The following is a 19,691-nucleotide window of genomic DNA, read 5'->3' as shown; positions in this document are numbered from 1 at the left end:
TCCAAAAATAAATGAAAAATGCAGTTGTTTAATTTTTGTTTATTCTGCCTATAAGTCTGTCGAGTTCTATAATTTTGTAATGTCACATTTCATCGAGTTTCTGGCACAAATTGGTAACTACAATTTTTTCAAAATGAGATGTCTTCATAAATGGTATCAATTAATCATTATTTAAAAAGTGAATGAAAACATTTAATAAATACAAAAAATAATATTTTATAATTCGGCTTACAGTTTTATTTTTTATTTAAATAATATAATTACACATTTTTACAATTTTATTTAAATTTCTAATGTTATATTTTTACTACAACTAAAATCCCGCCAAGCCACTTTCTGTAGCTTGTTGGTGGAGATTATATTTTTACTTAACTTATAAAATATTATTTACATTTATAAAACCAATGAATAACATATATAAATTAACAGCCAGAAATATTAGAATATGCATGTAAATACAAATAACAATTTGAATTGTTGATTTAAGATAAGCTTTTTTAAAACTGCAACATCTTATAACGTATAACTAGTAAAATGTAGTTTACGACTTGTGCCACAAACCTGACGATATTTGGCCTTTTTCATAATAAATACATGTAACTTTTAAAATTGGAGTGACGTTCTTTTAAAGTTTCATCACCGGAATTCAGACTTTATGAATCTTCTTTTGATTCTCAAAATATACTTTATAATTTTGATAAACATAATATTTTTCAGGCCTTTTTACATAATTTCTGTATGTGAAGGCTGGAAACATGTGCACTGCCAAATTTTAACATACGTGTTCTGAACGCACGCACACCTTAGAAAAAAAAAATATAAATACATATTAGAGTTGTGGCGATGTGGCTCATGGATAAGGTGTAATCCCCTTGAAAACCAATTATTTGTTAATTGATTTTTTATTATCAATTTTTTTTGTTCATTATACTTATGGTAAGTTGTGATCCATAATAGTTTGAAAGAATATAAAAATATTTGAGCACGTGATAGTGGATCACCTTGCTGTGATGTCTATCGGGGCTGTGGGTGCGATACCCTACTGATACCCCACCACACATATCATACAACTTGCATCTCTCTTGGAATGGGTTTACCTACTTTGATAAATTCAATTAAAACAAATATGGGAAAATAAACACTAAAGCATCGTATTTAAATAATATATAATAAAATATATTTTTAAAAATGCATTGTAGTTTATATTAAGTACTATGGAAATGTATTTTTTTTAAATACCAAAAGAAAAGTATTGTATAGTTGGGAATTTTGTAATTTACTTTTTATTTTTTTATTTATTGATATAGTTACATAAAATGATGTATGTTTTTTTTTCTATTACAATCTACTTTTATAGTTAATGCTTTAACTGTAACTTTCTAAAAAGGAGACGATCTCTTGTGTTTGGAGAGCGACTTACACTGTTATAGTTATTTAGTAATTTGAAGTTAAATCATTTCAAATTTATATGAGAAAAAAATATACAAAATAAAAAGAAAAACAGAAAATAATAATACAGTAATACTAATAAATAAAAATAGAATGCAGTTTTACTCGGGTTCAAAAAATTTCCTTGAATTTACTTTAAATTTACTTTGAATTTATTTAGTGATGTATAAGTTTTATTGTTTGTGTATGTTTTATATGTGCGTTCATGTGTGTGCGTGGATGTCTCGGAGTATACATTCGGTATTTTTATTTATTTTAATTTATTACCTCCATGGAAAACGCAAATGTCAACAATTATTCTTTTCTCACTTAAAACTCTTATTTATTTTTTGTCACATTTAATGGTTATATCTTTTTAATTTTTGAAAACTTAATTGGTCTTTTTATGTTAAAAAATTGTTGTTTTTAATACTTATTTTGTATGACTGTATGTTTTCTGAATAAAATAAAAATAAAATAAAATAAAACAGTTTTTAGTTCATTAGGGAGACATTATTTCTTTGAAAACAAATCTATTTTGACCATGTTTTGTGTAATATATATGTAATTATGTACCGTAGTTGGCATTATATAAAGGGCTTAAGAAAGAGACTTGCCGGCGTAATCGGCAAACTGCGCTTTGTAAAGCGTCGTCTTTGTCATACATGCATGCATACAGATACCGAACTCCTGCGACAGAGACAACGCTCTACAAAGTCGGCAGTCTCACTCTTAAGCCCGGCGTATTTTATTACTACCGGGTACTGTATTTGTGTGAATTGAAAAAAATTATGTAAATTGTTATTGTAATTGTGAAATAAATAAAGATTATTGTAATTAGGCTCATTATAACTACTTTTTTCGTATTTTGACATGTGTGTAATATTTTCAGGATTCTGAAAATGAAAAGAAAGCTGGGGAAGAAAAGAAAAAAGCTGCTAAGAAGTCCTACTTTGATTTTTTCCAAGGAGGAAACCAGCCATCAGAAACTAAAGGCTCTTTTGAGTTTTCGTTTGCTGGACTATTCAAGTGCATGTTCTGCACTCATCCTGAAGGAGGAGAAGAGAAAGCTCGCCTACTTTTGATCTCCGAATCTTTAAATCAAATCAACAAGAAATTGGAGAGTGTTGAGAAGTAGGAATATTTTCTTTACAGTTTTTATATTAATTTTTTGCAATGTTTTTAATCGGGATATTATTATAATCTTACATGTTTAATTTTTTTATAACCAGCTAACCGTTCAATTGAAGAAGCATTAAACATTTATATGAAACATCTTATGTTATATTTTATACATTTTGTTTCACTGCAACTTTTGATAGTTTCTGATTTTTTTAAATAATGATACACTACAAAAGTTATCCAGTTAATGTTCTGTGCACTATGAGTAAATGAGAATAAGATAAAAAATTGCTATTTATAGTTAATATGTTTTTCATAACTGTAATGATTTATGAAGCCTTCATTATATTTACATATGCTGCACCATTTTACAGAGCGTTTTTACTATAAAATAATAAAATAATTAATTTGTTCAATATCTAACAAAATCGAAAGTAACAATGAGGAAGTTCAGTGTCTTTTTCAAAAAAAAATATTTGTTAATAGACTATTAAACTAAGCCAAAAAAAAATTTTTTTTTACATATCGTATTATCAGCGCTATGATTTTTTAAACTTTTATATAGTAATAAATAACTCTGCATGTAACGTCAGAGGTTGCTCTCTGTTAGTTCTTCCCATTGGTCCGTTTATGGTAAGCCAACCGGATATCCTTCACAGCTGTCACATCAATAATTGGTTCATATGAACCAGTGACGTCAATCAAAGTAGTGCGTCTTTGTTTAAATTGTTTTTTTTTTTTTTTTTCTTACATTTTTAAGAAACTTTGCCGTAGATTTAATACTCTAATTTTTACCGCACGCAAGAAAACATTTTTTGTATCCAATTTCCCGTAGGGCTGAAGTTCCTCATTGGAGTTACAGTAGTTAAATTTCAACTTAATTTGATCACAATTTTTATGTCAACTTTGTTGGAAATCGAGCTTGGGATCTCGTGGATCATTTTTGTTGTATGGAAGGAAGTTCAGTCTTCTGTTTCTGTTATCAGTACAGTAGCAATGTATAATAGCAAATATTGCAGTGTTTACACACCTTTAAAACCCTACTAAACCTCGGACCCCAAGCATGGTAGATGAACGTGCTGACTACTGCACTACTAGGTGGACTTGTCTCCAATTGATTTCCTTTTTAAAGATTTTAATCGGAGAGTAGCCATCGAGTCGAAAATACTCATCTAGGATTCTGGTGCTAATCTTGGGCTTGGGCTGCAAATCTTTTTTGGTTGGTCGCTTATAATTATATAACAAGAAAAATAATGCAATAAGACTAGTATATTAGAAAAAATATGGAATCCCAAAATTGTTTAATGTATAGGAATGAAAATATTTTTTATTTTTTTAGTTATTTATTTATTTAGCTTTTTGTACATAATATTAATTGTACATTGCTTATTGCCAAATGGCAAGTTCTCCCAACCAACCAATAAAATAAAAGTTTTATTTTTATAATTTAAGTTACAAAACATATTCAATAGAAAATTAAGATTAAGAAGCTAAAGATATATAAAAATAGAAATAAACGTATTTGTATACAAATTACCTTTAATCAATACTATTACTCAATGGGAAAAGGAAGAAAAGAGGAAAGAGCGAAGAAGTTGAGTCGAAGTCGTTGAAGTCGAGTTGTATGTATGCAACTCAGCAGGACTTTAATTTAAGAATTTTTTGTAAATATTTTTGAAAAATAAATAAAAAAATAAGGAGAGATTAAAGAAATGAAAGGAGATATTTCTTCAGACGTGATTTAAACAGAGATACTGAAGTAACATCTTTGATGGTGGATGGGGGATGATTCCACAGTCGAGCCACATGGATACTATATGAGTTAGAGAAGAAAGAGGAATTGGAGATGGGTATTAAGAGAGTGCTTTGAGAATTAGAACGAAGAGGTAAATCATGAACTGATAAGCGTGGAAATTTTTCACGTTGGTATATTAGTGCATTAGGACCATGAAGTACATTGAACAGAAGTGAGAAAAAATATATGAAATATGAAAATTGATTCGTTACCTTAAATTTAACTTCAGTTTATTTGTATTTTAATGCAGGCCTTTAAAAAATATTTTCAAATTGTAAATTAATAAAATTAAAAAATATTTTCCTATTATAATCTCTGCAATCTAATATTTCAGAACAAGTATAATTTTTTTATACTCTTTCAGAACTATGGATCCATCATATTCTGTAGCTCCAATTAGAAGAAGAACAACTGTAGGAGGAAATAGCATGAATCTTATGGGCTTGGGTGCCGTTCTTGAGGATCCTGAAAATGACATTGATGATTCCGAAAGTGAAACTCCATCTTCTGCTCCCAAGGTATACATTTTTTTAAGTTGATGTAGAACTGCAAAAGAAACCGTTGACACATAAGCATTCACTATAGTCCTTAAAATATAGACTGTTGTCAGCAAAAGTGACGGCATAACTTTGTAGTAACATCTAAGGACACACGTTTAACGTATATTGACACACGAAAAATCATTAGGATCTGGCATGTTACTTTATTTTTTTAATACAATGCTTGACAAATAAATCATCATAATTATAAAAAATCAGCTTTAAAACTAAAAAAAAACTCAAATAAACCTAATTATTAACGACGTTCTTACAAGGTTATATCATTTTGCAAAAATGTTAGAGAGGGGACAAATTGATCAAATAAAAAAAAATGTAGATTTGTTGTCCATGAAAAAAAGTATTTAATGTCTTATTTATTAGTAAATAATTGTCAAACCAACTATAATAGACTTGTTTTTGTGTTTTTATATCAATTTTCGGAAACAGAGTATCATGTTTGCATGAAAAGACTGAGTAAATCGATTTGATCGGTACATGATCAGTAATTTCTCATCACTAGTGACATTAGTTTGGCAGCTGTTATTTTAATCAAGCTATATTTGAAAGACTATAGTCACCATTTATTATTGTCAATTTGTAAAAAAATGTTTAAAGAGTGTACATGTTTTAAGAAATTTCAATGAAAAGTTTCAAGCAAAGACTTTTTTCTATGGTTTCTATGGTTTCTATGGTTTTGGAAAAACGGGTCTATGTAAATTTTGTATTTTTTTTATGTATTAAAAAAAACATATTACTGCTACTATAGGAAGAACGAGATGATCTCTGCAACCCTTACTGGATTGATGACCCAGAGCTTGGCAAAGGGGAAGTGGAATTCCTCTGTGAATCTGAAGTACAATTCTGGACAGATCTGCTCGCTAAATACCTATACCCTATTGATGGGGAAACTGAAGAGAACAAATCTGAGAGGGTGAGTTGTTTCTTTGTAAGAAAATATAATATAATTAGCTGTATGATGACTTACATAATTAAAGATTGCATTATAAGCGCATATTTGTATCTGGGTCCCATATATCATGAGTATACTGTAAAAAAACTTTGTCTCTCAAATCCCTGTTTTAAGAATTTAAGCATTTAAGTTTTGTTCCAATTTTACTTGTTTATTTCTTATTTAAGTATAGTTGGATGTTAAGTGATCATTTAAGAACATGTTTTTAATTGTTCCATTTCTTTATTTTATATTAAGTAAATATTAAGTTATATAAAGCTTTTAGCCTGAATAAAATACCCAGTATATGACTTAACCTTAAATTTATTTTAAAACTACAGATATATGATAATTTAATATGACTTAGTGTATTTTGCCAGTTTGTAGAGCGTTAAAAACATGCATCATTAAGTCAAATCTGCATATTTTCGAGTTAACGTTTTTTGCCAGTATACCCACGATATGTATTTTATTATATTTAAAACGATAAAATGGTGGTAAGAATAAAAAGTAATTGTTTGTAAAATTTCTTTAATAAGAAAAAAATATGAAATTTCTTAGATTTTCGAGCCGTTCAGACAAACCTTAATTTTTGTTTGGATTATTGTGCCGTGTGTAATTGGCACTCTTTGCTGATGTTCCGGATCGGATTGCACCATCCTTCATAAGAGTTGATTGAAACATTTTCCAACCCTGATGATGGATGCCACAACATGATCCGAAATGTCGACAAATAGTGTGAATGATACACGGAACATTCATTTGCGAAAACTTAATGCAAAAAAAAATCAAGAGCTTCTAACCACACACTACTTGCTAACATTCTGATTCTCATCGATTAAGGCTGTCTGGTAAAACCCACACAAAATGAAGAAATTATACAATTTCGCTATTTCAAAACGAATGTTTTTTTTAATTGCGCAATAATAAAAACATAAATTAGATAAAAGCAATAATTTTTAAAGGTTTTTCTCTTAAAAAATATACTTAAAAGTTTTATGTAAATAAAATATAATTACTTTTGAACCGGCAGATTACACCATTTCAAATGTAGACTAAATATAAATAAAGACTAAATAAGTATTGAACGATAAGGGCAGGTATGAAGGTCATAAAAAAGTTAATAAGATATTGTTTTAAATTAAATATTACAACCAGAATTATGTTCTTTTTAAAAAAAAAAAAGAAAGCAATTCTATAAAAAAATGTCTCAACTAAAATATTTCAATAAATATATATTTTTTTTAATATTACCGAAGGCATAATTTCACATAGAAATAAAGAAAAATATCACAAAAACGTATGTGATTTAAAATGCTTGTATTTCTTTTAAAAAACAAAAATTTAAAATTTTGCTGCGGCCACTTTCATGTTCAATTTATTATCTTCAAATTATCGTAACAAATTTTAGTTCAATATTTAGTCTTTATTGAGATCCCAGATACCTAAGTTAAGTCTAAATTTGAAATGGCGTAATCTGCCGGTCTAACAGTAATTATATTTTAGAAGCATAAAACTTTTAAGTATATTTTTTAACAGAAATACCTCTAAAAATTATTGTTTTTATCTAATTTATGTTTTTATTATTGTGCAATTAAAAAAAACATTCGTTTTAAAATAGCGAAATCGTATAATTTCCTCATTTTGCGTTCGTTTAATCAGACTACAGCCTTAACCCTTCCCTAGCTGCGCCAAAAACATCCGCGCATTGCGATGCTATGTAGTCAATACGCATGCAAAAAATGAGAGATTTTAAACAGGAAAAATAGAATATACATAGGCAATTGCTTCAAACATTTATAGTTAAAGTCAAAGAACCGGGTTGTGGTCCCGTGGTTAGTATCGCGGACTCACGGATCAGAGGTCGGAGGTTCAAACCCCTCTCGACCACAACTTGATTCCCATTTTCTAAAAGTGAGTTATTTAAAACTCGTTAAAAAAGGCCCTAAAATTGAAATATTTGGGTAAATCATAAATAAATTTTATCCTTCTTGTCATTGTATTGTAAAGTATTAAAATTGTCGTTAATAATATTAATATTAATATAACTTACCTTGCAGTAGTTTAAAATGTACTTTAAAAACCTTTCAGTTTCTTTTCTTCCTAACTTAATAAGCCAGTGGGTTATTTAATTTTTTTGTTATGTAGTTTTATCGTGTTGGGTGAGTAAAATATCTTTAACCTTATTAAAAATTCTAGGAGCCGTAAAGCTAAAAGATCTCTGTCCGAAAGAAGTTCTCTTCCGCGGTACAATGAGTTTCTGAAACGTCACACTACAAGTTGATACATTGTGTGCTGTTAAGATGCTTTTCTGTGCCCAATAATGATTTATTATTTGGTCTCTTTCTTAAACCCAGTATTTATTATATCTATAGAGATATTATTGTTATTAAATGCCACAAGTACTGACTACACATCACCGGGAAGGGAGAGTTAACTAAACTTGCCTATGTACACCCTGGTTCTTATGCAACTCTGGTTTTATTATCTCTAGGTGTTTTTTTTAATAAATGATTTTAACTGTTACAGGAACGCATATCCAAAGAATTGATTGAACTTCGTGACCGATCTGTATTCGCTTTCTTTATGTTAAACGCACTGTTTGTTCTTATTGTCTTCCTACTGCAATTGAAGAAAGATGTTCTCCACCTCAAGTGGCCATTTGGTGCTAAAACAAACATCACATACTTAGACAGCGATAAGGAGGTGAATTTTCTATTTATTTAAGTACACAATTGAAAACCATTTATTAATTGAACGAAACATATTTTTCAGTTCGCTCATTTCTTTAAAGCAATCTAGTTGTGGTTCCTGGTAAAAATGCGCACTGCAGATCGAATGTCTGAAGTTTCAACCCTACTACGCCGCAATTTGCTCTCTATTTTCTGACATTTATGGCTAACTGAAAATGTAAATCAGAAGTATGCCAATACATGTTTTAATCACCAAAAACCATGAAATGTACACTAAATTTTAATTAATGTTAGTAAATATTAGTATTTAACCACTTACCAACTTTTTATGCCTACCGGTTTTGAGACATACCCGACTCTTCGTCAGGACACTCACTTATTATACAGTACTCTATTATTAACCTATTTTTAGTGCATGTTCAGACATGGTGGTGCTTGCATCCCCTTTAACTCTGTATGTAATTTATATATTTTTCGTAAATACTATTTATACTACGGTGATGGTAAAGGTGAAAGTCAATTTTAGTATTTGCGTATTGGTGTAGTGAGTATCCTGATGAAGAGACGGGTACGTCTCGAAACCGATAGACAAAAAAGTCGGTAAGTGGTTCAATACTAATATTTACTACTATTAATTAAATTTCAATAGTTTATTTCATATACGTGAAGTGTGTTGTATTTACAAGGTTTGATAAAAAATATTTGAAATTTGTGTAAGTAACATTTTCACCAAGGTAGTAAAAATTATTACGCTACTTTGCTCATCGTATATTATTTAACATGACATAAAAATATCCGCCTCATGTAAAATAAAATTTGTTACATATTTAAAGTTCAAAGTTCATTGATTCAATTACTCTTATTAAATTACCCTTTCCTTATCTATTCCGTTGTGTCAATCAATTTTTCCGCGTGTACAATAACATTTTAGAGAACTTAAAAATAACAAAAATCTTACATTTGTGTTATGATTATATTTTTCGCGATCTGGCAACATTGCGCGGTGACTTTACGCATGCGCGTGGTGAAAGTGAGGCAATGTGGGGGCTATTTGGACACAGTCCGATGTATTCAAATATGATTCTATGCTCTTTCTGGACTATTCTTAATTCAATATCAATCTTAAACTACTATTTTCTTCGTGACAGACAGTCCAAAGACAGTCTCCAACTTGTTTTTCAACATAAAACTTTACACCGTCAATTTCTTTCTGGAATAATCTTGAAAATTCACGGATCACATCAAAACGTGTCTTACTATTTTTTCTGTCAAACAACAACTATGATTTCAAAATGGCGGAAACATAACAGACTAATTATTAATATTTGTGCTAATCTAGGGATAAAATTAGTCCCTTCTATGCAATTAGAAATTAAAATATTCCGTTAATTTTTTATCAAACTTTCTACATCATTGCATTCAAATTGTTCCAAATCTAACCATTGGTCTTTTGTTAAGTTGATTATAGATTATAAGCCATTGATTTATAAAATGGCACAATGTACTATTGTACCTATTAATTTTATTTTTAGGTTCACATTTCCATAATTTACCTGGAGTTGGAGCCAATTGGACTTGTTTTTGTGTTTTCTTTCGCCGCCATATTAATAGTTCAATTCACAGCCATGTTATTCCATCGCTTTGGAACATTTTCACATATTCTCTCAACCACATCTTTAGATTGGTACTGCTCCAAGAAGGTAATGCAATTTTTTCTTATTTAAAAAAACGTTTTTTTTAAATTTAAATAACTACATTACGTTTTTTTTATAATTTTTTAATCATATAAAAATATTGAACTCCCAGGAGTTACATCACTACAACTCATTTCGGGGCAGAACATAGTAATATAAAAGGCAATGTAATAGTTACAATACATAATTCTGAAATAATATTACAAATATAAGTATTGCAATACATTGATTCTAACTAATGACGTAATTTGGATATTTACATATTATGGAGAAAAAAATACATATGTAATATGGTGGCAAAATAATAATAATTTGAAATTTATTCATTAACAAATAAATTAAATAAATATATTTATAGTTTTAGAACTATGTTATGTATAAAATCCAAAATATTATTCCTTGAATGTAGTATTTTTCGATCTGTGGGTCGTGCCCCCAAGCAAGGCAAAGGGGTGCTAAATTCTAAGAAATCTGTCACTAACCCCCCAGTGCCTCGATTATGAACGTTATATTCATCTGTACATATCAAGACGGTATACTTAACTTCTGTACTATCTGTATCTTCGCTTAGTAGCTGCAAGACGTGTTGTAATCTTATTCCTTTTTATTACTCATATTATTATTTTTTTCAAATATCATTAATACAATAAACTTATTTGTCAATTTTTAAAATGTGTTAATGGGAGCTAAATTTCTAACTGTCTATGCGCTCTGTAGCTGCAAGACGTCCTGTAATCTAGCTCCTATCTGTTATAATCAGTAGTATATCTTCGTAATCCCTCTAAAAAATTTATCTTCAACTATACCGTCATGGTGAAGGTATGACATCCTTATCTTCCCATCATATATTCCTCAGTTATAAGCTTAGACTATACCCTGTCTGCGTAAACTATAAGTGCGAAAACACTACAATTAAATAACCGAGGCCACTTTTGCATTGCTCAGCTATACGTATTTGATTACAGCCCGAAGACATGTCATTGGACGCAGTATTACAAAGAGATGCTGTTGGAATCGTTAAAGACATGCAAAAACTTCGCGGTTTGAATGACGAAAATGAAATGGAGAATGAAACTGGACCCGATAGAGTCGGGCGAAGGAAAACAATTCACAATCTGGACAGAGCTAAACAGAAGAAGAGGAATATTGGAACGTTAGATGTAGCATTTAAAAAGAGATTCTTTCCGGATGAAAATGGTGAAATGGGTAACTGCTCTTTTTTTCACCCAGTGATAAAACAAAATTTATCTACCTTTCCTTAGACCATTAACCATTTTTTCAGTCATCCCTACCACTACCCCTTTCCTCCCTAACTCTTCCTGTCATTTTGTTTACTGTTCTCACAACTCTCTTCCTGTACTCATTTTCCACACTTCCTCTCCCTGATGTCATGTAATTAATTTTTTAAAAGGTAAGTACATAATTATTCAACAATGTTTTGAGCATGTCCAAACGTTCATCAACTGGTTGGATTTCCTCCCTAGGGAGTTATTAAGATCTTAATGTGTCTTAATGATCCAACAGAGAGGGAAGAGAAGAATATGGATGTCTAGGCATTTACAGAGCTCATCACTTGTCATTGGCGGGTTACAGTGGCCACATTGCCTACTGTGTAATATTTACCATCTTGCCTATATTTGAACATCCATATTTCTTTAACTCCTCCATCTGTTGATTTTTTTAAAGTAAGAGCTGAAACATTTATTGGTATAGGTGAGATTCATCTAGATAAATAATTATTTCGACAATGCCTGAAAACTGTAAATTAAACTAAATAAAAGTAAGTAAACTAAGTAAACTAAAATTGTGTAAACCGTGTAGAGTGCAAGTACTAATATTTTTGCTCTCGCTTTAAATTCAGTTAGTAAAGCTTAAAGGTGCATATTTACGATTGTTTTTAAACATACGTATTTATAAGGAATCGATCTTTGCCTGGTGAGATATTTTACAACTAGTTTACTTGTAATCTCGAAGGATTTGAAATTTTATGCGAAAAAAATCTGTGTTGAGTCTACCTACATTAGAATAAATCATATTGTCCCGGCTGAGGTCTACTTGACAGCGCCGCATTGAGTAGGTACTTGCTAGCTAAGTCCGCTACAAACTCAGGCGAACACAGCAGTGCCATTTTTCAATTTAAAAAAAACGAAAAAGTATTTTATACTTTAAAAAAAAAAAAAAAAACTAAAAGTAAATATGGAAGCTCAATCTTTCGTTGAATATGCTAAGCGTGCTATAAATGCATTGACTACACTGCTAATGGATCCTAATAATAAATTTACAAAAGAACAACTCGGGAAAGTAGTCCCAAAAACCAACGAAATTTTGTGCACAATAGGACAAATGGCAGTAAAGATGAGCGCATTAGAGACTGAGGTTGCTACGATTAAGAAGTATTCCTCTTCAACTAATATCGACGTCTTTAATATCTGTGATCTAGTATCCGAAGTCCAAGATAGAAGTTACAGGGAGAAAAATATTGTTTTATGTAACTTACCTGAGAGTCAATCTACGACCCGAGCCACAGCTATTAAGGAAGATGATTCTGCTGTCAAGAAAATACTGTCTGAGCTTGATTCCTCTGTTCAAAGTCAAGAAATAAAAATATACCGACTTGGAAGAAATACTGGAGAGAGGCCTCGAGCAATTAAAGTTGAATTTTTGGAGGTCAAATGGTCACGACTACTACTGAGTAGGAAGCACCTTTTAAAAAATAATATTCGCATGTACCAGGATCAGTCTTCATTACAAAGGAAACAGCTTATCGAACTTCGTAATGAACTTGATAGTAGGAAAGCAAGCGGCGAGACTGATATCACAATAAAGTACATAAATAACAATCCTAAAATAGTAAAAATGTTTACAAAAAACGACAATCCATCAAACTCTACTATCAAAATGTAAGGGGGGTGAGAACAAAACTACAAACACTTAAAACTGCATTACCAACTACGGATTTCGACATTTACTCATTTACAGAAACATGGTTGAACAACAACATCGACAATACCGAACTTGGTTTTAGCAACCACCTAATATATAGAAATGATCGGGATAAACTTGCTTCTAACAGATCTCGTGGAGGAGGAGTTTTGATTGCAGTATCGACTAAGTTCTCATCACGAATGCTCAAATGTAAAAAACAAAATTTTGAACAAATTTTTGTAATGATTTCATCAAAACGAGAAAAAATAATAATAGGCTGTGTGTATATTCCCCCTTCGTCTGATACGCAAACCTACAAAGATCATTATTTGGAAGTGGAATGTCTACGAAGGCGGTATCCTGAGGCCGCTATAGTTTTGACGGGTGACTACAACTTACCCAATATACAGTGGGATCCAGATGGTATCAACACTAAATCTAGTGATGGCATAGACCATGGGTCAAGTGAGATAATTGAAATGTCAATGTTTTTAAATCTCCGTCAAGCAAATTATGTTTATAATTGTCTTACTCGTCTCTTGGATCTTGTTTTTTCTAATTCAGATAACATTTCAGTGCAACTTGCAAAAGAAAATATTTTACCATTTGATAGATACCATCCACCTTTATGCATTAATTTTGGAACCCTTATTTTAGCAAAGTACAAAACCTCTGATGTTAGATTAAATTTTTTTAAAGCAGATTTTCCTGCCATTAACTCATTTATCCTTAGCAGTGATTGGAACTTTTTAAATCAAAATTTAAATGTAGACGATATAATTGCACAATTTTATCATATCCTTGATACTGCCATTGAGTCATCTGTGCCTAAAACTACATTCATAGCAAGTCATTTTCCTAAATGGTTTAGTAAAAAACTTATTGAAGTTATACTACATAAAAAGATTGCTCATAGTAATTTTAAAAGGTCTCGAGACATTAAAGATTATGAAGAATTTTCGAAATTGAGAATTTTGTCTAAGCAGCTTTCTAAAACCTGTTATCAAGACTGTGTAAGTAAATTTGAAGTCGAGGCTGCATCTAAGCCGCAACATATTTTTAAATTTTCCAAGATTCTTAACAGTAGGGAATCTGGAATTCCGTCCACAGTGTATTACAAACGCAAAATGGCAGACACACCACAGGAAGTTGCCAATTTATTTGCTGATTACTTTAGCAGTGTTTATAGTTCTACTTCTAATTCTAGGTTACACAGTATTGATAATACAGATTTAATTGATTTTAACGACTGTGTATTTACTGATTCTGATGTAAAAAAGGGGATTTGTGCCTTAGATCCAAAAAAAAGCGCTGGGCCAGACAATATCCCTACACTTCTTCTTATACAATGTTGTCCCTCTTTAACTGGTCCACTTACAAAAATTTTTAACTTGTCCTTGAAAACTGGAAACTTTCCCAAGAAATGGAAGATCTCATACTTAACCCCCATTTATAAAAAAGGAGATAAAACTGACGTCTCCAATTACCGACCCATTTGTATTCAGTCAGCCATTCCAAAGTTACTGGAATCTGTTTTGCTAACTAAGTTCACCAATGAAATTAGTAAAGTTATCACTCCGTTACAACATGGTTTCATAACTGGTAGATCAACTCTTACAAACCTTATGTTGCATCAGAATCGGTTGATCACATCAATGGAGAGACGTCATCAGACTGATACAATTTATACTGACTTTAGTAAAGCGTTCGACAAGGTTTCTCATACAATTTTAATACACAAACTTAGTTCACTGGGAATTACTGGTAATATCTTGGAATGGTTTAAAAGCTACCTGTCATCAAGGAAAATCTTAGTAAAAGTATTCGGTTATAACTCGTATCAGTTTGAGGCATCTAGTGGGGTACCCCAAGGCTCCCACCTGGGACCAGTACTGTTTTCTTTGTTTGTTAATGACATTGTGTCGATATTTGAGAAAGTAGACATTCTTCTCTTTGCCGACGATCTTAAAATTTCAAAAACTGTTACCTCTGATACCGATTGTGGAGTTCTTCAGTCTAATTTGGTAAGGCTGTACAACTGGTGCCAGAAAAATGAACTTTATTTAAATGTCGACAAGTGTTGTGTAATATCATTTACAAGAAGTAAAAAACCCATAATATTCGATTACAACATTAATAATATCAATCTGGGAAGAGTTACACAAATAAAGGATTTGGGGATAGTTTTTGACGAAAAATTGACATTTATTCCTCACATTGATACCATCACTAATAAGGCAATGAAATGTCTCGGATATTTGCAGCGAACTGTAAAGGATTTTAATTCCATCACTACCCTCAAAGTGCTATTTACTGCCTTGGTTAGAAGTAATTTAGAATTCAATTCAACAATTTGGTCACCTTATTACAATGTTCATATTTTAAAGTTAGAAAGAGTACAACGTAAATTCCTTAGATTCATCAATTACAAACTTAATATACCCGCTGAAAATATTGATTATGATAATTTATTATGTACACTAAATATGTCAACTCTATGTAAAAGAAGAATTATAAATGACTTATTAAATTTATATAAAATAGCGAATGGCGTATTGGACGTCCCGGAATTAACTAGTGTTATCAGCTTGAAAGTACCTCTTCGAAATACTCGGCAGCTAACGTTATTTTTTGAATCTCCTGGCAGTCACAATTATTATTACAATTCACCAATACCTAGACTACACCGGTTAGGTAACGAGTATGGTGAAGTTGATATATTTTGTCTGTCTTTATATAAATATAGGTTAAGTATTCAAAAGGTTATAAATTAATTTATGTAAAATTTCTTAATATTTTTCTTTATTTACTATTTCTTTTTCTCATGTATCTCTTTAATAATGTATAAACTTATATGTATGTATATGTATGCGTGTATGTTTTCATATGTAAATTTTAAAAATATTTTTCTATGTACCATATACCTATGTTGGTACATTTCCTGATTTTTACCTATTATTGTATCTTTTAGCTTTTCTTATGTTATCTTTTATTTTTACCAAACTTACATACTTATGTTTCACTGCTGCACTTAAATGTAATTTCTAAAATATGTAAAAGCCCATTGGGCGTGTAAATCAATAAATAAATAAATAAAAAAACAGTTTATGATTACCTACATTGACAATACTTAATGAAAAATGACATCTGTAACTATTTCGAACTACTTCTTCGGAAATGTTTTTCGTTTTTCAAAATATGCCATGTCTTCATAGATAATGAAAACTTAAATAATAAAAAAGAATTGTTTAATTGAGCATATAAGTTATTCACTGTTTTATTGTAATACTTTTTTTTCGAAAAAGAAATTATATTAATTTCTAATTGATTTTTTGGGTCTCAACTAAACTATCAATTTAATAAAAAGTTTAATAAAAAGTTTAATAACAAGTTTAATAATATTCATACTTAAATAAAAATCTTTAAAGGTGCTCCGATGATAGATGGGCGTAGGACAACACTACGACGTGAGACCCTGAAGGCTCTGGAGACCAGGAGAAATTCTGTTATTGCCGAAAGGAGACAAACGCAAAGACTGACTCTCAACAGCGCCAGTGGGAACAATGAGTTCAGACAATCGGGGGTAATTACTATATTCTATTTATCTGAACTTAAAATAGCCAAGACACACATTTACAAATTTGTGATATGATAGCTTTAACTAAAACTGCAGTTTTATTCTTTGCTACCAACATGCAAGAGGTGAAAAATTAATGACCGCTTTTCTAATAGCAAATTTTATACCATTTATTAAATTGATATATTTTCTACAAATACATATTATTCTCGATAGAATACCATTGGAAGAGTATTTTTTTTTTATAATTAAAATGCAGTTCCTCAGAGTAATAACGCACTACCCACTTATAGAGATGCTGGAATGCATGGAACAAAATTGTTGCAAACTTTTGGTTGACGACAACTTCACTCTGCTGGCCATTATTGTTTGATTTGACAACAGACATGTAACGGACACTTTCGTTGCTGTGCTTGGCTTTGCTCATGAATTGCGTGGAAATTTCTTTATTATAATACATTAAAAAAACTACAATAGTGATTATGTGCATTATTAATTAAATTTGAATAGAAATTTAAGTAAAACAATTTATTTTGTTATTACTTGAGGTTTTTTAAATATGATTCTTATATTTTAGGATAATAACAATTCAATATTACAATTGCTACTCCCATCTCAACACAGACTTTTAGTCCCATGGAGTTGAGACTTATGTTTCAAATAATGTACAGTAAACTTATGTATGTAAATAAATAAATAAATAGATAATAAAAATACCAAAAATATCAATCATAATAACCCTATGAAAATTTTGGTGTGTAAAATAGTAAAAATAAAAATTTATACAAAATACGTCTTATGTAAGATTATAAAATATATGTATATCATAGACATTTAAATTGGAATAACCCCGCAATAATATATAACACCTACCTTTTCAGTAAATAAACACATAAGTTTATTTCAAAGTAATTACAATCTTACTCACAACTAAAAAAACCTATACAATTCAATTCAATTAAAAAATATTTTCTTTTCAATGGTTCTTCTTCTCGTGAACACATTGATAATATTGTAAACAAATCTCTCAAACTTTTACTGCCCTTGTTTGTCTTTGCTACATAGTTTTATGTTCTTTTTGTTCAGTTTCTTGTACATAATATGTTTTTCCATATAATTAATTGTTGTAATTGGATTAGGTCATATAACTAACTTCGTGATGGATAATCCTCTATCAATTTTGTGCGTATGGCCTGCTCTATAAGCGATAGCGCGTTATTACTCTGAGAGTTCTACCATGTTTGTTGAGAAACTCAATATATTTTTTATATTTTTGTATAAGTTAACCAATGAATTTTTACTATTTCAGTTTATTTATTTTATTATATTTTTCTGTATTGCTTGTTTTGTGATGCTACTTCTGTACTTTCAAGAACACATTTTTCTTTTAATCTTTTATATGAATGCCTTTCAAACCTTCGCTGTGCTTTCTGCTAAGACTAAAAAGCCATTTATTATGTTCCTTTTGTTGATATTGATTTTATAATAACACCTATATAATATTCATTATTGCAGTTCTATTATTTGTTATTTTTGTTTATCATCTGTACATCGCACCTCGGGAATAATAGTGGCGCAACTCAAAAATACATTTTCACAGGAGTGCAGTTACATTCACACCTGCGCTATCAGTAAACTAACATTTATTGCTTAAAACAAAGGCACAACTCAATCTTCACTCACTTACGCCATCTAGTTTTCAGAAATAATAATGGTATAATGGTCATTGTGGCACTATGAGTTCTTGAATTTGAGTTAAAATTATTGTTTGATATTGTCATTTTGGTTTTTAAAGCCATGAAAATATTTTAACGAAATATGCCCTTAATTATGCAACTCAAAAATGAAAATATAGACGTGTGCCACTATTATTGTTCAGGTGTGATATGTACATTTTAACAGAGGAAAAATATTTACTGCATTTTATATTTCTAAATAAGTAAAAGCATAGCATTTATATTAGAACTATTAATATAAAAAAATATTGAATACATCAATTGTACAAACGTGATAAAGTATAATGAAAAAAGGTTTCATTAGAATTTTTCAAATAATATTCCAGGGCTTCATCTCTGGATTGGAATCAGATGCGTAGTTATCCTCGCATAATAATCTATCTCTGCTTTACAAAATGCCTATTATTTATGGAAAAAAAGAATGAAGAAGACGGAAGTGAAAATAGTTATGTTAAAATTTTATTTTTGGCTTGTAGATAGAAAGCATAAACAATATTAGTTATTATTTATGTCCAAAGCATTAACTTTGTTGTCAAACATTTTAATTAATGTCAGTATTGATTCACTAACCGACTTTTTATGTCTACCGGTTTCGAGACGTACCCGTCTCTTTGTCAGGACTATACTTTCACCTTTACCGAATATTAATGTTATTTACTGAATATTATTAACCTAATTTAAGTGCATGTTCGGACATGGTGGTATTTGCATCCCTTTAACTCTGCATGTAATTTATGTATTTTTTCGTAAATACTGTGTATACTACACTATGGTGATGGTTAGGGTGAAAGTGTCTTTTAGTATTTGCATGTTGGTGTAGTGAGTGCCCTGATGAAGAGATGGGTACGTCTCGAAACCGGTAGACATAAAAAGTCGGTAAGTGGCTCAGTACTAATATATACTAGAATACTAAAATATAAGTATATATATATGTATATACTCAGTACTAAAATATACGCAGAACTAATATTGACTCCATATATATGTTCGGCATACTAAATGGTATAATCGATGTTCCATCATTACTGGGACAAGTAAAATTCAATATTCCGACTCGTAGATTGAGAAACAATGAAGTACTGTTCATCGATCAGCATAGAACAAACTATGGCCTAAATTCTCCAATGACCCGCCTTTGTCGTATTGTTAACTCAAGACAGGATCTGGACTTTTTTGGTTTAAGTTTACAACGATTTAAACGAGCACTAAATAAATAGTCCAGATCTTGTCTCG

At 30.4% G+C, this 19,691-nt stretch overlaps 1 protein-coding gene across 2 annotated transcripts in view; it reads left to right on the top strand.

Moving 5' to 3' along the window:
- Positions 1 to 19,691, top strand: part of LOC148283285 (chitin synthase chs-2-like) — a 47,085-nt gene that overhangs the window by 26,033 nt on the left and 1,361 nt on the right. For both annotated transcript variants that reach the window (XM_088223730.1, XM_088223729.1), the window contains exons 17-23: positions 2,321 to 2,562; positions 4,710 to 4,863; positions 5,651 to 5,815; positions 8,363 to 8,539; positions 10,059 to 10,226; positions 11,186 to 11,426; positions 16,574 to 16,728. In XM_088223730.1, the coding sequence (XP_088079856.1) occupies positions 2,321 to 2,562; positions 4,710 to 4,863; positions 5,651 to 5,815; positions 8,363 to 8,539; positions 10,059 to 10,226; positions 11,186 to 11,426; positions 16,574 to 16,728 (1,302 nt within the window). The remainder of the gene's footprint in view (positions 1 to 2,320; positions 2,563 to 4,709; positions 4,864 to 5,650; positions 5,816 to 8,362; positions 8,540 to 10,058; positions 10,227 to 11,185; positions 11,427 to 16,573; positions 16,729 to 19,691) is intronic.

Source organism: Micrasema longulum, unplaced genomic scaffold (assembly GCF_059751315.1).
Source record: "Micrasema longulum isolate JH-2025_06_02 unplaced genomic scaffold, ASM5975131v1 h1tg000250l, whole genome shotgun sequence".
NCBI classification, from domain to species: Eukaryota; Metazoa; Arthropoda; class Insecta; order Trichoptera; family Brachycentridae; genus Micrasema; species Micrasema longulum.
The sequence above is the reverse complement of the archived record's forward strand: the minus strand, read 5'-3'. Positions and strand labels throughout refer to the sequence as shown.